This window comes from Bubalus bubalis, chromosome 19 (genome assembly GCF_019923935.1).
Source record: "Bubalus bubalis isolate 160015118507 breed Murrah chromosome 19, NDDB_SH_1, whole genome shotgun sequence".
NCBI lineage: Eukaryota > Metazoa > Chordata > Mammalia > Artiodactyla > Bovidae > Bubalus > Bubalus bubalis.
The window spans coordinates 53676089-53694653 of NC_059175.1; the positions used below are offsets into that span (position 1 = coordinate 53676089).

Consider the following 18565-nt stretch of genomic DNA (forward strand, 5'->3'; position numbering starts at 1 on the left):
TGATAATATACTACAAAAACGAGATGAGATCAGGAGAAAAAAAATACCAGTATATTTTGTAACAGACATGAAAAAGAAGAGGAAGAAACCAAAATTTCATGACTTTTATGGCTAAAATGTAAATGTAAAGAGTTCAACAAATAAATTAGCCTCAAAGTCTTAAGAACAGAAATCCTTGTAATGATTGCATAGAATCATTTTTGAATTGCTGTATGAGCCACTAACATTTTTTTTTCCATCTAAATGGGATTTTTATTTCGATAATTTTGCCCTTGCTGCTGCTAAGTCACTTCAGTCATGTCCAACTCTGTTCGACCCCATAGTCAGGAGCCCACCAGGCTCCCCCGTCCCTGGGATTCTCCAGGCAAGAACACTGGAGTGGGTTGCCATTTCCTTCTCCAATGCAGGAAAGTGAAAGTGAAGTCAATCAGTCATGTCTGACCCTCACCGACCCCATGGACTGCAGCCCACCAGGCTCTTCCGCCCATGGGATCCTCCAGGCAAGAACACTGGAGTGGGTTGCCATTGCCTTTATCCCAAATTATATGTTGAATTTGTGGTGGGCAAATAATGTGTCCTAATTCAGTGGTCTCTGGAACAAGAAAATCTATGTTGTATATGATTATATTGAAAGATCTTAAAATCAAGACTGGTACTTCATTTAAAGAGATTTGGGAATGTCAGGGAACTGGTAAGTATTTTTTAACTCTAAGCAACACATAGTTCCTTAGACTCTAGAGAGTAAAGTAGAGTTATTTGAGTCCAGAGAGTAGACTGTGTACAGGTTATATTATTTTTTCACAATCATTTATTTCTTTCCCTCCCTTATCATGTTTTCCTATAAATGGTGTATATGCTCCTGCTACTTAACTTTGTGTCAAAGGCTGTTTTGCCAGCTGAATACGAATAGACATGCCACATGGCACTTTAAATGCCCTTCAGTGGTTTCATCCTTTGTTCCTTATCTTGGCCTTCCTGATGACTATCTTTTCAGCTCATATTCTGGAATGAAAATTCACTTTGAACTGAGCCTAACCCAGCAGTTATAACTCAGTCATAGTTCTTAGACTATGCAAGATAGAATTAAATATTTGCTGTTGTCTGAGATATTTTGGTGATTAATCAACATATAAACAGATAATAAAAATCCGTTATCTTTAGCATTATCACTTCATAATATACTATAAAGTTTTATCATATATCTTGCCCATAAGAATGTGCACTCCAAAAGGATAAAGATTTTGGTCTGTTTTGTTTACTGTATACTTAGTACTTGAAACTGGGACTTCCTAGGTGGTACTAGTGGTAAAGAACTGAGACTTAAGGGATGTGGGTTCAGTCCCTGGGTCAGGAAGATCCCTGGAGGAGGGCATGACAACCCACTCCAGTTTTCTTGTCTGGAGTACCCATGGACAGAGGAGCCTGGCAGGCTACAGTCCATGGTATCGCAAAGAGTCAGACAACTGAAGTGACTTAGCACATATGCACAGTACCTGAAATTATGCTGGCACAAGGTAAGTGACATTTAGTGCATGAGTCAATAATCTAGACTGATCCAAAATGTCAAGTGAAAGGGTAGATATTCATAAATAATCAAGAACTTTTAAAGGAAAATAATTGAAGGGGAGTGGATAAAACAGATATCAACATCTGCTTGGTTTGAAAAGTAGATCTAGTGGACTTTGTGAAGCCCTTAGGAAGCCATACAATGTGTACCCCAGGACTTGGTATATGTCCAAGTTGGAGTTGCAGATAAAATACACATCAGATAATGAAAGGCACAGGCACCAGTGGTCATCCTTGTAAAAGTAGATAATTCAACATCTTAAAGGTTTACCAAAGTGATTAAAGACATACGTTATTTATACTTTAAAGGAAAATATTAGGTTATTTTATGGCATTAGAAAAGGGGAAGATTAAAAGAGAAAGACATTAAACATAAAGTGATTGATAATATTACTACATAAGCATTACATTTCTTTACACAAAAGATATAAACATAGGGAAAATATAAATTGCTTTGCATTTTTTAAAACATAATACTCATAATAATTATATATAATAGATGATATTAGAAGATTTTAAAAAGCTTTTTGTATTACAAAATCATAAAAGTTAGGAGTATGTACAATTACTATAATAAAAGAGAAGATGATATTACAGATGTCCAGAGATCTGAAGGTAAACCAAGTATAGGTAACAAGTTTTCTTGTTTGAAAGCTAATCATCATTTTTAATAAAATAGAAACAGAAGTAGTTTCAATATAATAAGTAAGGAAGGCTTGAAGTTTCTGATATAAATAAATTTTTGTTCAGCACCCTGACGATGTGTAAAAGAAGATGTAGGAAATAAATTAGGAGTTCTAGAAAATTGAAAATGCTTAGTGAAGATCAGCCTTGAAAGCAATACAAATCAAGTGTTCCCATGATGTATGGCAAAACCAATACAATATTGTAAAGAAAAAAAAGAAAAGAAACAGTAAAAAAAAAAGAAAGCTATACAAATCAAAAGAACCAATGATCATTTGAAAACAGTTATATAAAAATGAGAAAAATCTTTATGCAATAAGCACAATAGTATTTTATTTGCAGGAGAGGACAGAGAGAAAAATCTATGAATGTAAACATCCCTTCAAAAACAACAACAAAAAATAAATGTTTGGAAAGAAAAATTTTAGGACTGGGAAAAAAGAAACTCAGATTAAAGCAACTCAACATGTTTTAACATTAAAACACCACCCAGATTTAAACATATCCTGGTGATATTTGTGTATTATAAAGACCAAAATACATACAAAAATTATGGATGCAGGAAAAGAGCTTACCTCACAGCATTAAGTAGGCTGTCTGGTTGTAATTTTCATCAACTATAGCTCATCTCCTCACAACATGTAGTGGTGCAAATACGGACAGTCTGGTTAGTTTTGGACAGTTTTTGCATCACATTTTTGCAAGTCATTAAATCCTTCAGCCTTAAACAAAACAAACATTTGCTTTGCTATGAAAGTTTATTTATTATTATTATATTTTTAGTGATTCTTTATTGCTACACAATTCAGAACTGATGACTTTCAAAACAATAAACAGGGCTGTTCTGTTGTAGCTTGTGTAAATGACAATCAAGTTATTAATTATGAGTGTACTGGAACAGTACAATTATTAAATATGACTATTTTTTACAAAAGCCAGGCTACAGGTAAAGAACAAGTTGACTGTTTTATATACCAAAAAATGTGTAAAATAAATTTCTTCATTTTAAAAAATATATTAAATTATTGGGATTTTATTTTTTAATGCATAATCTATTCTATAAAAGATATTTTTAATCAATTCCTTTGTTATATCAACTAGATCTATGATTGTATCTATGACATTATGATATTTTAAAGTAAATATTTTCTAACTATGCAATATATATATAAATATTTTACATATATAGTCCTACACATGACAAGTTTTCTCTTGTAAATGCTCTGAGAAAAGAAAGGAAACTGGGGGAGAAAGAAACCTCTCCCCTTAATTTTAACAGGGAAAATGAAGAACCAAGTCTGTTGTTTTAAATTTGTGTTTTTCCTTATAAACCCAATTATAAAATTTATTTCTGTAAAATGAATACATGATCTCTCTCTCAAGCTAATATATACATGATGATAGTAAAAAAACACAATCCATATGATATGTTTGTGTGTGTGTGTTTATATGTGTCTGTGAGAAATAAAATCTCAATGTATTTTTTTTAGTCCACCTTACTCCTCTTGAAAGTTGAATAACACTCCTACAATGTATAACCTTTCTGTGAACTCAAGCAGAGTACACTGAGGGAGTTTTTTGGCAACTATAGAAATGCTTATTAGACTGTACTGTAAAATTATCCAAGATAAAATCTTTTTTCTTTTTCCCAGAGAGAGCAATTACCGAGTAAAAATAACACAGAAAGGCAAGAGATCATTTACCATGTGTACCAAGATTCTGAGAGTTTTGACCTTTGCTAATCTTATTTAAATAAGAGTGCATTTCTTTCTAAATCATAAACTGACTCTTTCCATGTGATTGAATTATATTACGAATAGGAAAGCCAAAACTTTAGACCACAGGTCAAAGATTTCTAAATACATTTGAACTATATCCTTTAAAGATTCTCCCAAGTGTTTTTATTCCTAAAGGGAATTTCAATTTTCATAAAATAACAGGCAAATGAAAATTCATGTATTATCATTATTATTCAAAGATGATAATAACCTAATTATTTTGGGACTGTTGACCCTCAGTTGTCAAAATTCTTAAAGGTGACTCTGCATGCTGTATGTCTTCATAAGTGATCATTGCATGATTTTGTTATAACTAGTGTGTAAAGTTTTCTTTAAAATCTTTTGTTATTTTAGGATAATTTTAGATATTTCCTCCCAAGGTTAATCATAGTATCTTAAAATGTGATAAAACATAAAAAGTATATTTAGGATTATAATTTCAAAGGAACGTGTGAATATTTATATTTAACAGAACCATTAATAAAATATTTGAGCATTAAGTGCCCTGGGCTCTTTTTAGAATATGCTTTCTACTCTAAAAGCATCTGGATCCCAAAGACCTTGGTTTCCTTGAAATCATTTAAATCGTAGTAACTTTATTTTTATATTCTTAGAGATCTTTGTTGTCAGAGACTTCAAAAGTTCATTGAGTTCATTTCCATTTATCATAATATCTCTGTTTTATTTTAAATTTTTTCTTCTATTAATTCTATAATTATCTCACTAGAATTTCATATACACACACGTACCCACTATACATTCAATAGTTCTGTTTCCCAAATTGCTGATATTTTTATCTTATTAGACAATTTCTTTATTCATTATTTTTATTAATTTATGAATAAAATAGACATGGGTTGTTTCTGTTATCTTGGCCATTGTGAATAGTGCTGCAGATACCATAAGGACACAGACATCTCTTGGAGACTGTCATTTCAATTCCTTGGAATATGTACACTGAAGTAGGATTTCTGGATCATGTTGTAGTTCTATATTTACTCTTTTCAAGGACTCCATACTCTTTTATATAGCTGCTACACCATCTTACTTTCCCACCAAGAGTGTCCAAAGATTTCAATTTCTCCGAAACTATGCCAACACTTTTTATTTTCTATTTTGCCAACAATAGCCAGCCTACGAGGTTTGAGGTTATCTCTCACTAGAGTGTTAATTTGTGTTTCCCTGTTAATTAATGATGTTGAGCATATTTTCATATAACTGTTGCCTATTTTTATGTCTTTTTTTGGAGAAATGTCTGCTCAAATCATTTGTGCATTTTTAAAATCGTTATTGTTTCTGTTTTGTTTTGCTTGAGTTGTACGAGTTATTTATATGTTTTGCAAGTTTGCAAATATTTCCATGCATCCTCTGCATTGCCTTTTAATTTGGTTGATTATCTGCTTTGCTGTGCAGAACTCATTTAGTTTGCTGTAGTCCCATATTTTGAAGACCACAACACTACAGTGTTAACTGTAGGCACCATGTCATACAGCAGGTCTCTAGAATTATTAAATCATCTGATATAATTGAGTCAGCTTCCCAGGTGGCTCACTGGTAAAGAATCCACCAGAAAATGCAGGAGACATGGGTTCAATCCTCAGGAAGATCCCCTGAAGTGGGAAATGACAACCAACTCCAGTATTCTTGCTTGGATAATCCTATGGACAGAGAAGCATCATGGGATACAATTCATCTGGTTCCAAAGAATCGTACATGACTGAGCACACACAAGAGAGAGTATGATTGAAATTTTACATCCATTGAACTCAGAGGGAAAAGGATTCTTGACATTGGTCTTGGCAAAAATTTCATGAATATGGCACAAAACATAGGCAATAAAAGCAAAAATAAATGATGATTTCCAGGTTTTATCTGTGATGAATAAAGATGCTATAAAAGTCCATGTGTAGGTTTTTATGTGGAAAGAAATTTTCAACTCCGTTTGGTTAAAAAAAAAAGGCAAAGAGTGTAATTACTGAATGTCTGGTGTCTTCTAGGGGCTTCCAAGGTGGCTCAGTGGTAAAGAATTTGTCTGCAGTGCAGGAGCAGCAGGCAGCATGTGTTCAGTCCCTGGGTTGGGAAGATCCTTTGGAGAAGGAAATGGCAACCCACTCCAGTATTCTTGCCTAGGAATCCCATGGAAAGAAGACCTTGGCAGAATACAGTCCATGGGGTTTCAAAGAGTTAGACATGACTAAGCATGTACCTACTTCATGGTATCCTCTAACCCAGGGGTCCCCAACCTCTGGCCAGAGGACCAGTACCTCCAGGCAGATTAGCAGTAGCATTAGAAATCAAGTGCTCAATAAGTGTAATGTGCTTGAATCCCCACACCAACCTCCACCACCAGTCCATGGGAAAATTGTTTTCCATGAAATGAGTGTCTGGTGCTAAGAAGGTTGGGGACCACTGTTAGGAGGCTGAGCTGAGAATTTGATTATAAGTATTTCACCTTGAGCACTGGATATAACAGCAATAATTTATTTCTTTACAAAATAAAATTGGGAGATTAAAAGGCATTTGAAAACTTTGCTCCAAGAATAACTGCTTATCATGTTTTGTTTGCTTGTTTGGATTTTTGTTTAGATTTTGCTTTTAATTTCCCCAAACATTAGGCAAAGCACCACAGAAAGGAAAGAACTAAACAGGGTCCCTTGTATTTGTCAAATCACTGACAACTACAAGGCTGCTGTATATGAATGATCTATTGGTGTGTTGTAAATCATCCAATTGAGGAGCTTAAACAACCAATATTTATTACCTCATGATTTCTGGAGATCAGGAATATAGGTTTGACTTAGCTGGGTACTTCAGGTTCAGGTTTATTAGATCCCAGTATGTTTGGCAGCAGGGGTTGTGATCTTATTCAGAAACTTCCCTGGGGGAGGCAGGGATGGTTTTTGCTTCCAGCTTACTAACATCACTGTTGCCAGTTTTCAGTCTCTTGTCATATGGTACACTCCATAGGGCTTCAATACAACATCGTAGATAGTTTCCCCCAGGGAAGCAATCTAAGGGAGCTTGAAAAATAGTACTCATGAAAGAAACCACAGCGCTTTCATAATCTTATCTTGGAAGTGATACCTCATTAATTTTGCTATGTTCAATTTATTAGAAGTGAGTCCCCATATTTAGCCAACATTTGAGGAAAGGGAATTACTTAAGGGCATTGCTCTCACTGCAGATGGTAACTGCAGCCATGAAATTAAAAGACACTTGCTCCTTGGAAGAAAAGTTATGACCCATCTAGATAGCATATTAAAAAGCAGAGATATTACTTTGTCAACAAAGGTCTGTCTAGCAACAAATATCCATTCTTCCTTTGCACTGAATCTTCTTCTTCCAGGATAGGCTTCTTCTTGAAAGAGTATGCCTAAAGGTTTTCTGAGCCATGCCTCTTTTATGACCCTCTGGTACTATTTTTTCAACTTCCTTTGTTAAAACGATGTGCTTTGTAATAATACTATCGTAATAATTATGTGATTTACTTATTTATTTCTGTGTAAAAGGACTCTTTTTTTTTACAAGAGTCATCACCCTAATTTTCACTAGTCAAAAATCCTTTAGGTGGCTTATTGAATTATAGAAAGTTATAGTATAGCTGGAACTTACAGTCTTTCGCAACCAGGAAGTTGACTTCCTAGCCTATCTCAAAAAGTTTTGGGCAATAGATTCTAATTTATTTTACAACTTTTCTATATGTTTTTCATCAGAACACTGTTCTATTTTATATGTAACTTCCTGGAGCTTCCCTGGTAGCTCAGATGGTAAAGAAAATCTGTATGCAAAACAGGAGACTCAGGTTCAATCCCTGGGTCAGGAAGATCTCCTGGAGAAGGAAATGGTTCCCACTTCAGTATTCTTGCCTGGAAAATCCCATGGACAGAGGAGTCTGGCAGGCTACAATCCACGGGGTTGCAAAGAGTCGGATATAACCGAATGACTAACACTTTCACTTTCCCGAATATTGTAACATTTTTAAGGATTCTAAAAATTTATTACAGACCTTAGATTAGTTATTCCAACATGAATTTTGGAAGCACACGCATTGTCAGAAGCTTCTTTCAGGGTATCACAGCGAAGAGAGATGAGCTCCAGTTTGAACATTTGGGGGAATGGAATCTCCTTGTGAATCATCTGCCTATCCTTGCATTCATCAACTTTGAGAAGAATGGTGGAGTCCTATAAAATTGTGGGTCTCATGCTTTTCCCAGGTCAAATAACTTTAAGAGGAATATGGTGCCTTTAGCAATCTGACAGATCCTGGTCAAAGCACATGATTAAGATGAGGGGATCATGTTTCACAGAAGGTGCTCTACTCATGAACTGTTATGTTGGTGAGGGCTGTTGAACTATAAAAATAATATTTGAAGTCAAGTATAGTGCAAACAAATTTATAGAACTGGGAAAAATCTTTGTTGAATAACAAGCAGACACATACAGATACACATATAAAAGTCAGTTTTCAGTATCTTCATGTAGGTGCTGGAAAAGACTCTTGAGAGCCTGTTGGACATCAAGGAGATCAAACCAGTCAATCTAAATGAAATCAACCCTGAATATTCATTGGAAGGACTGATGCTGAAGCTGAGGACCAGTACTTTGGCCATGTGATGCAATGAGCCAACACATTGGATTAGACCCTGATGTTTGGAAAGATTGAAATCAGGAGGAGAACAATTGACAGAGAATGAAATGGTTGGAAGGCATCACCAATTCAATGGACATGAACTTGAGCAATCTCTGGGAGATACTGAAGGACAGGGAAGCCTGGCATGCTGTAGTCCATGGAGTTGTAAAGAGTTGAACATGACTTAACGACTGAACAACAACGACATATAGCACTTTAAAACATGCAATTTTACCTTTAGAAGAAAATCAGAATACTCCACACACTTACAGATGCACTAACCAAAAAAATGAAGTATCATACCAAAACTAAAAAAATTATTAACTCAGAAGTTATTTTTATAGATGTTTAATACTCACCTATCTATATGGCCTAATTGTATTTATGTATAGTATTACATCTCATTAATGTAACCTTGGTTGAAATTTTTTATAAAATTACATTTTAATTAAAGGTTTCTGTTATTTATATAGTTATTTGAAGCTTTATATAATAAATCAATCAATCACTGTATTGGATGTTTCTAACTTCTCAATAAAACAATTGGTGACAACATGTATATTATGCTTAATATCTATCATAAGTGCCTATAGGGAAATGTGAACATTGTTGAAATAGATGTAAACATTAATAGATGTGTGGCCTAAATATTTCAGTGTCTTTTTATGAAATGATTGTTGTTTTATGACCATTATTATATCAAATAATTTTAATATAAAATATTTTTTTCAGAGCACTATCAGCTGTATGTTCCTGAGTCAGCTCAAGTTGGTTCAGCTGTTGGGAAAATCAAGGCAAATGATGCAGACACTGGCTCAAATGCGGACATGACATACTCCATCATTAATGGTGACGGTGTTGGCATATTCTCCATCTCCACTGACAAAGAGACAAGAGAAGGGATCCTTTCCTTAAAAAAGGTGAAAAAACAATACTGTTAGTGAGCTAGGCAATTCACTCATTTTTCTATGAAAGCAAATTTGGCAAGATATTAATAATGTATATTTTCAAGTCATTAAAATGACAAAGTATTTCCTCTTTAATATGTAATTACATTTGAATTATGATTACGTCTAACTGTTTAAATCATTTCTTGTATTAGTTGCTGAGTTGTATCCAACTCCATGACCCCATGGACTATAGCCCACCAGGGCCTCTCCTTCCATGGGATTCTCCAGTCCAGAATACTGGAGTGGGTTGCCATTTCCTCCTCCAGGGTATCTTCCTGCAGGCAGATTCTTTACTATCTGAGCCACCAGGGAAGCCCTAAGTGTTTTAGTATGGTGGGAAGATCAGATGTAGAAAACACTATGAATGTATTCCCTTATTTTTATTTTCAGATAGCATAGTTATCATGAATTCCAATTCTATTAATATCATTATTTTATGTTATGCTAATCAAAGTAGCATTATAAGACTTTCCTGCTTGATGATCATGGACCTTTTAGTGAAGTCATTTACTTCTCATTACCCTCATTCTGTTTTATTCTTAAGAATTTGTCACTAAACCTATTGCCTTTTGCTTTTAAGAGAACACTATGCTCTTGCCTTTGTAAGAATGAAGTAGAACACAGGCAATTATCAAAGGAGAATTTAAATGTAACCTCCAAAGAAGTATGCCTCAGTGTTTAAATGTTTAACAATTTCAGCTTGAAAATCTTGTAACATGCAAGTCCCTAGGCCTTACCTTCATTATATTTTGATTCAGAAAGGCTGGAATGGGAGTGGGGAATTAGTCTTTTTAACAAGTACTCTGGATGATTCTACTGTATAGTATGTTGAGAACAAAGGCTGAAAAATCATATTCTGATGGCCCAAATGGTAAAGAATCTGCCTGCAGTGTGGGAGACCTGGGTTCTATCCCTGAATTGGGAAGATCCCCTGGAAGAGATCATGGCAACCCATTCCAGTATTCTTGCCTAGAGAATCCCCATGGACAAAGGAGCCTGACAGGTCAAAGTCCATGGGGTCACAAAGAGTCAGACACGGCTGAACAACTAAGCACACACACTGTAATAGTGAACTGAATCAATCAATATGTCAGTCTATCAATCATCTATTTATCTATTTGAATCTAGTTGTCATTTATTATATTATCTAGCTATCTGTCTAGATATCTGTCTGGTTTTGTATATATATATATATATATATTTGTACTATGTAAAATCTCATTTATTCTTCTAATAATCATAATTTTATATTGACCTAAAATTGAGGATTAATATGTCTTTTGTATGTCACAAAAGGGGCCTGAGAAGCAGAGTTTAAAGTGTGCAAATACTTACAAAATAGTTATCACTGGTCTATATATGATATTGATTCTTCACCTAAATATCTTCTCATTTTAATCTTTCTGAAATTGCCAAACTTGGATAAAAAAATGTGTTGATAAAATGAGTTAATTTTCACATCTTTATTTTAACAAATATTGAGTTTTAAGTGTCTCTTATGTGCCAGTAATTGTGTTCTACATGAGCCATGAAAGCCTGAGCAGAGTAAAAGTCATTCTCAGCCTGCTTAGAGCTTCCCACCTATGGAAGTGGAGTGATACCAATCAAGTATCACATGCATTCTTAGATGGATAATAAAAGAGATCTATAACAGAGAGTTAAACAGTGCTATTGGGAAGGCAAAATTTAGGGTGTTTAATCCTGTCTGATTCGTTAGCAGCAGTTGAACAGAGAATTAAAACCTACTTCAGATCAGTTCAGTTCAGTCACTCAGTCATGTCTGACTCATTGCAACCCCATGAATTGCAGCACGCCAGGCCTCCATGTCCATCATGAACTCCCGGAGTTCACCCAAACTCATGTCCATCAAGTCGGTGATGCCATCCAGCCATCTCATCTTCTGTCATCCCCTTCTCCTCCTGCCCCCAATCCCTCCCAGCATCAGAGTCTTTCCAATAAGTCAACTCTTCACATTAGGTGGCCAAAATACTGGAGTTTCAGCTTTAGCATCATTCCTTCCAAAGAAATCCCAGGGCTGATCTCCTTCAGAATGAACTGGTTGGATCTCCTTGTAGTCCAAGGGACTCTCAAGAGTCTTCTCCAACACCACAGTTCAAAAGCATCAATTCTTCGGTGCTCAGCTTTCCTCACAGTCCAACTCACACATCCATACATGACCACTGGAAAAACCATAGCCTTGACTAGACAGACCTTTGTTGGCAAAGTAATGTCTCTGCTTTTGAATATGCTATCTAGGTTGGTCATAACTTTCCTTCCAAGGAGTAAGTGTCTTTTAATTTCATGGCTGCAATCATCATCTGCAGTGATTTTGGACCCCCCAAAATAAAGCCTGACACTGTTTCCCCATCTAGTTCCCATGAAGTGATGGGACCAGGTGCCATGATCTTCATTTTCTGAATGTTGAGCTTTAAGCCAACTTTTTCACGTTCCACTTTCACTTTCATCAAGAGGCTTTTTAGTTTCTCTTCACTTTCTGCCATAAGGGTGGTGTCATCTGCATATCTGAGGTTATTGATATTTCTCCCAGCAATCTTGATTCCAGCTTGTGCTTCTTCCAGCCCAGCATTTCTGGAATGGAATGCTGCATAGAACTTTAATAAGCAGGGTGACAATATACAGCCTTGACGTACTCCTTTTCCTATTTGGAACCAGTCTGTTGTTCCATGTCCAGTTCTAACTGTTGCTTCCTGACCTGTATACAGATTTCTCAAGAGGCAGGTCAGGTGGTCTGGTATTCCCATCTCTTTCAGAATTTTCCACAGTTTATTGTGATCCACACAGTCAAAGGCTTTGGCATAGTCAATAAAGCAGAAATAGATGTTTCTCTGAAACTCTCTTCCTTTTTCCATGATCCAGCAGATGTTGGCAATTTGAGGTAATTGGATGAGAGAATTAAAGGAAGAGGAAAGAAAACACAATGAGAACCTGAGTGGGGTTGAATGTGGCACAGTGAGAGCCTAAATAACATCCTTGATTCTGGAGCAGAGAGAATGAAGAAGCTAGTGCATAAGAAAACACATAGAATATTGTTATATTTTACCCAAAGGAAAGCCACTGAAGCTATCTAAGCAGGAAGTGACAAGGTCTCATTTGATATCTCTATTTCTAATGAAATTTTAATATAAGCTACAAGAGAACGAGATTATTTTTTTAATTTTTTGCTGCATTCCCAATGTCTAGCATGTTTTCTGACACTGAATAGGCATTCAATAAGCACTAGCATAATGAATGGATATATTGAATTGGCCAAAAAATTTTGTTTGAGGCTTTCTATAAAATGTTAAGAAAATCTCAAATGGACTTTTTGGCCAACACAATACTATACACTGAAAAATGAAACAAGGGATGTCTGCTTTTCATTCCTTGGGTGGCTTCTTCACTCAAATAAATACAGGTAAGTGGATGAATAATTCTTTCTGAAAGATGAATCCTAAACCCTAGGGAACACTAGCTTTTAAGAAACAAGCAGAAGGCAGGAAAGAGAGTCTTTGAAGAAAATATCAAAATAAAAAGAGAATTTTTTCAGTGAAAATTCCCAAAGGAGGCTGAATAGGAGGAATATAGTCATTAAAAAAATGAAGGATTCTAGATCTATGAAACCATTTAGGATTATAAAAGTTAATTCAGCTCACCATCAGCATCTCATTTTCATCACAATAGATAGTAACGTCACATTTGTTGAGTGTTTCCTCTGTGTCAGGAAGGGTTTTAAGAGCTTATTTCCAAATCTTTATTGAGCTGGTACACCCATTATGGAGCTTCCCTGGTGGTTGAGTGGTAAAGAGTCTACCTGTCAATGCAGGACTCGCAGGAGACTCAGGTATGATCTTCAGGTTGGGAAGATCCCCTGCAGTAGAAAATAGCAACCCACTGCAGTATTCTTGCCTGGAAAATTCCATGGACAGAGGAGCCTGGTGGGCTACAGTCCATAGGTTGTAAAGATTCAGAGTTGTACACAACTGAGTGACTGAGCACACAGGCACACCTTTACTATTCCTTTAAACCTAACTAGAATGTTGTGTGGGCTTTCCTGGTGGCTCAGTGGTAAAGAATCCACCTGCCAAAGCAGGAGATGTGGTACGATGCCTGTGTCAGGAAGATTCCCTGTTGAAGGAAATGGCAACTCACTCCAGTTTTCTTGCTTGGAAAATCGGATGAACAGAGGAGCCTGGCAGGCTGCTATCCATGGGGTTGCAAAAAAGTCAGACATGACTTACCGAATAAAACAACAGAAATTGATGATGGAAAATTTGGCTCAGGAGTTTGTCCCTTTAGAATCTCAAAAGTTACTTGTATTACCTACTTGAAAGGACACATGAAGGAAACATCTGCTACAACGAAGAGAAGAACAAATTTATTGTAGTGTAGAGACTATATATGGGAGGCAAAGAAATGGGAGAAAAAAGTTTAAACACACCATCCTCTTTAAGAAGCTTTGTAGTAAAGCCAGGGAGGCAAATAAATGAGAACATCATAAAATGAAGATTTTAATTGTAAGTTGGGAGGTGAAAAGTGTGTTTATAGCAGATGGATAAAAAGTCAAGAGACAAGAAACCGAGGATACTAAAGAGAGGGTAATTGAATTAGAAAGATCCTCTGAGGTAGAGATGACCCTGTTTGAGATATTGATTGCAGATGGAAAGAAAGAATGTATGATAATATGCCTCCTTCTTTGACAGAATCAAATAGGAAGGAGAATTTAATGTTTGCAGATAAGTTTGTAGTGATCTAGCTGGAATATATGCAGGGGAATGGGAAACAGAGGATCCTTGCCAATTGAGAACTACTGTCTATATAAAGTAGGAAGCTTTATTATCTTTACAAAACGTGAGGGAAGTGGTGGATGGTGTGAATACACACATAATATAAAATACAAGTATATATTGTGCGAGTAAGAACAATGGGGATCTTACCACCCTTCATGGCCTCAATTAATTTTAAGTTCCTTGTGAAAAATGAAGCCAAAATCATATGTGTGCACGAGTGTGCACCTATATGTAATTAACACTCTCTATTCGATATTGCATACACACATGCACATACACAATAGGTATTTTCAAGGTAAGTGTTGTAATTGTGTTAAGTGGTAATGTTAATACTAGAAATAACCTTGATATTTAATAAGTCCAAATTATCTTTCACTTTTTTTCCTGAATTTATTTTTTTAATATAGTCTATGCTGCTGAAAAGTCGCTTCAGTCGTCTCCGACTCTGTGCAACCCCAGAGATGGCAGCCCATCAGGCTCCCCCGTCCCTGGGATTCTTCAGGCAAAAACTCTAGAGTGGGTTGCCATTTCCTTCTCCAATGCATGAAAGTGAAAAGTGACAGTGAAGTCATTCAGTCGTGTCCGACTCTTAGCGACCCCATGGACTGCAGCCCACCAGGCTCCTCCGTCCATGGGATTTTCCAGGCAAGAGTACTGGAGTGGGGTGCCGTCGCCTTCTCTGGTACTTCCTCTAAAATCCAATGTGTGCATTTATTTAATTTCTTAATCCTTCAGATTAGGATTATCCATTTTAGAGTTATTCCATATCTCGATGGAATAACTCTAAAATGGATAATTTATATATAATGTTACAAAATATTGCAATTTGAAAATTAAGCCATATAACTCTGGATTTTAACCTTCAAGAGGCACTCATACAGATGGCAGGAAATAGATAAAACAGTCCTTTCGATCTTGTTCTTTATTTAATCTCAAAGGCAGCTTACTTGAGCCAGCAAGGCAGAACAGCTAATCTTCCCAAAGATCAAAATCAGCCCTGCTCTATAAATCAGTTTGCAGGAGCATCCGCACATTCTTTCTATATCGTGCCTTCATCAGAAAATTGCCAAGTTGAATTCACTGGTCCATGGAGCAGTACGTTGTAAATACACTTTGATAACTTTCATTCCTTGTTTAATGGACCCTGACTAGGTGGAAAGGGGAAAAAGATAGGGATGAATGCAAGCTGATGCATTCTTTCCTGTGACATAAGCCTCTGTAGCCAGGGGTATGCTTTGTAGTAGCCTCTCTAAGATTCAGTTCTTGTGGTCCCTATGTCATTTTGCCTTCTTTATAGAAGTTATTCCATTTTTTGGTTTGTTTGTTTTAACTCAAGGCTCCAGCCCAATTTTCTTTTATGACTTTCGGCAAACAGTATCTGTAGTACCACTTTTCTTCTTCAAGTATGCTGCTAAGTCGCTTCAGTCGTGTCCCACCCTGTGCGACCCCAGAGACGGCAGCCCACCAGGCTCCCCTGTCCCTGGGATTCTCCAAGCAAGAACACTGGGGTGGGTTGCCATTTCCTTCTCCAATGCATGGAAGTGAAAAGTGAAAGTGAAGTCGCTCAGTCATGTACAACCCTCAGCGACCCCATGGACTGCAGCCTTCCAGGCTCCTCCCTCCACGGGATTTTCCAGGCAAGAGTACTGGAGTGGGGTGCCATCGCCTTCTTCAAGTATACTTAATTGCAAAAACAATGCCTATTATTTTAAGCCTAAAATCTTAAACTTGGTTTTTTAGTCAGTTAAGGATGGTGGAAAATACCATTTTTACTGTTGGATGAAAAATAAATTTTGGTCTTGCCATGTAGGAGATGTATGACATTATCACAAATCTCTAATCTTCAGTTTTCTTAATTTTAATGTGCTACAAAGTGATTGTTACAGAGAGATAAATGAAGTAAAATAGTGCTCTAAGTTGTGCCTGGCTAATAAGCACAGTGATTCTTCAATACCTGCATTTCTTCTTTTTCTTTCTTCCTCTATTTGCACTGAATGTTAACTACACTTTCCAGAAAACTCCATGAGCTTATCTTACTGCCTTCCTTTATTTCATGTTATCTAGATTACCTATAATCACATAAGGAATAGCACATCCTATGTATACTTTTGTGAATGATACCAATATTTTCTCATTGAAGCATAGCTGATTTACAATGTCAGATTAGTTTCAGGTGTACAGCACAGTGATTTCTATAGACAGTTAGATAGATCGATCTATCTATATATCTTCTGCAGATTTTTCCCTCACAGGATATTACAAAATATTGAATATAGTTGCCTGTGCTATAAAGTAGGTTCTTGTTGGTTACATAGTTATACATAGTAGTGTGTATATAATAATGCCATCTTCCTAATTTATCCCTCCTCATCCCTCCTCCCCTTTGGTATCGCATGCATAAACACCCTGGTGGCTCAGATGGCAGCGTCTTTCTGCAATGTGGGAGACTTGGGTTGGATCTCTGGGTTGGGAAGATCTCCTAGAGAAGGATATGGCAACCCACTCCAGTATTCCTGCCTGGGAAATCCTATGGATAGAGGAACCTGGCAGGTTACAGCCCATGGGTGGCAGAGCTGGACACGACTGAGCCACTAAGCACAGCGCAGCATGAACTGTCATTCATGGCTTTTGGCAATCTACTTCCCCTTCTGTCTTCTGTAAGGATTTTTATCAAAATTCTAGTTTTGTCTTTGTAGCATAACATTTCTAGGTAGGTTTCACTCATACATATCTTTCTTTGATTTATCTTCTCCGTTTTACATATCAAGGTAAGCATCTCTCTAGTTTTATTGTGCAAGTGTTAGTTGCTCGGTCGTGTCAGACTCTTTGCCATCCCATGGACTGTAGCTGACCAGGTTCCTCTGTTCATGGGATTTCACAGGCAAGAATATGACAGTGGGTTGCTGTTTCCCTCTCCAGGGGATCTTTCTTACCCAGAGAGAAACCTGGATCTCCCACATTGCTAGTGGGAAAGAACCTGCCTGCAAATGCAGGAGATCTAAGAGATGCAGGTTCGATCCCTAGGTTGGGAAGTTCCCCTGGAGGAGGGCACAGAAATCCATTCCAGTATTCTTGTCTGGAGAATCCCATGGACAGAGAAGACTGGCAGGCTACCGTCCATAGGGTTGCACAGAGTCCAACAGGACTGAAGCGACTTAGCATGCATGGCATGCTCCAGCATTGCAGTCAGATTCTTTATCATCTGAGCCACCAAGGAAACTCCAACAATTCTGTATCCTTCTTAAATTTGCTAGATCTAGTAGAGTAGAAAGAACTTATTCTAATTAATTCATTATAAATATGCTGGAAAATCCCATGGACAGAGGAACCTGGTGGACTATAGTTCATGGGGTCACAAAGAGTTGGACATGAATGAGCAACTTAGCACAGCACCAACGTACTGATAATTTCCAGGAACGTGTAACTAATGTGCACTCTGTGTAAGTGTATCTCTATCCACAGTAGTTGGTGCACATGTTTTTCTTTGCAACTGGGTACCTTGTATTTTTTTTTTTTTTAGTTTTATACTATATATCATTTATACCATGTTATTTAATAAAGGATCAGAGGTGGATAGTGAGAGTAACATAAAAAGTTATAAAAGTATTTGTTTAAGTTTAAATTAACCCTGAGAAAAAATAGGAAATGTTTCCAACTAAAACCATACTGCTGCTGCTGCTGCTGCTAAGTCGCCTCAGTCGTGTCCAACTCTGTGCAACCCCATAGACGGAAGCCCACCAGGCTCCCCCGTCCCTGGGATTCTCCAGGCAAGAACACTGGAGTGGGTTGCCATTTCTTTATCCATACTACACCCATTCAAAATAATCACATTTTTACATATACACAATGGAGTATTACTCAGCCATTAAAAAGAATACATTTGAATCAGTTCTAATGAGGTGAATGAAACTGGAGCCTATTATACAGAGTGAAGTAAGCCAGAAAGAAAAACACCAATACAGTATACTAACACATATATATGGAATTTAGAAAGATGGTAACAATAACCCTGTATACGAGACAGCAAAAGAGACACTGATGTATACAACAGTCTTATGGACTCTGTGGGAGAGGGAGAGGGTGGGGAGATTTGGGAATATGGCATTGAAACATGTATACTACCATGTATGAAACGAGTCGCCAGTCCAGGTTCGATGCTCGATGCTGGAT

The 18565-nt window shown here is 36.8% G+C and overlaps 1 protein-coding gene across 6 annotated transcripts in view; it reads left to right on the forward strand.

The window, feature by feature from the left end:
- CDH18 (cadherin 18) overlaps positions 1-18565 on the forward strand; it is a 1275757-nt gene that overhangs the window by 1146253 nt on the left and 110939 nt on the right. For all 6 annotated transcript variants that reach the window (XM_044932378.2, XM_025270679.3, XM_025270680.3 and 3 more), the window contains one exon: positions 9391-9578. In XM_044932378.2, the coding sequence (XP_044788313.1) occupies positions 9391-9578 (188 nt within the window). The remainder of the gene's footprint in view (positions 1-9390; positions 9579-18565) is intronic.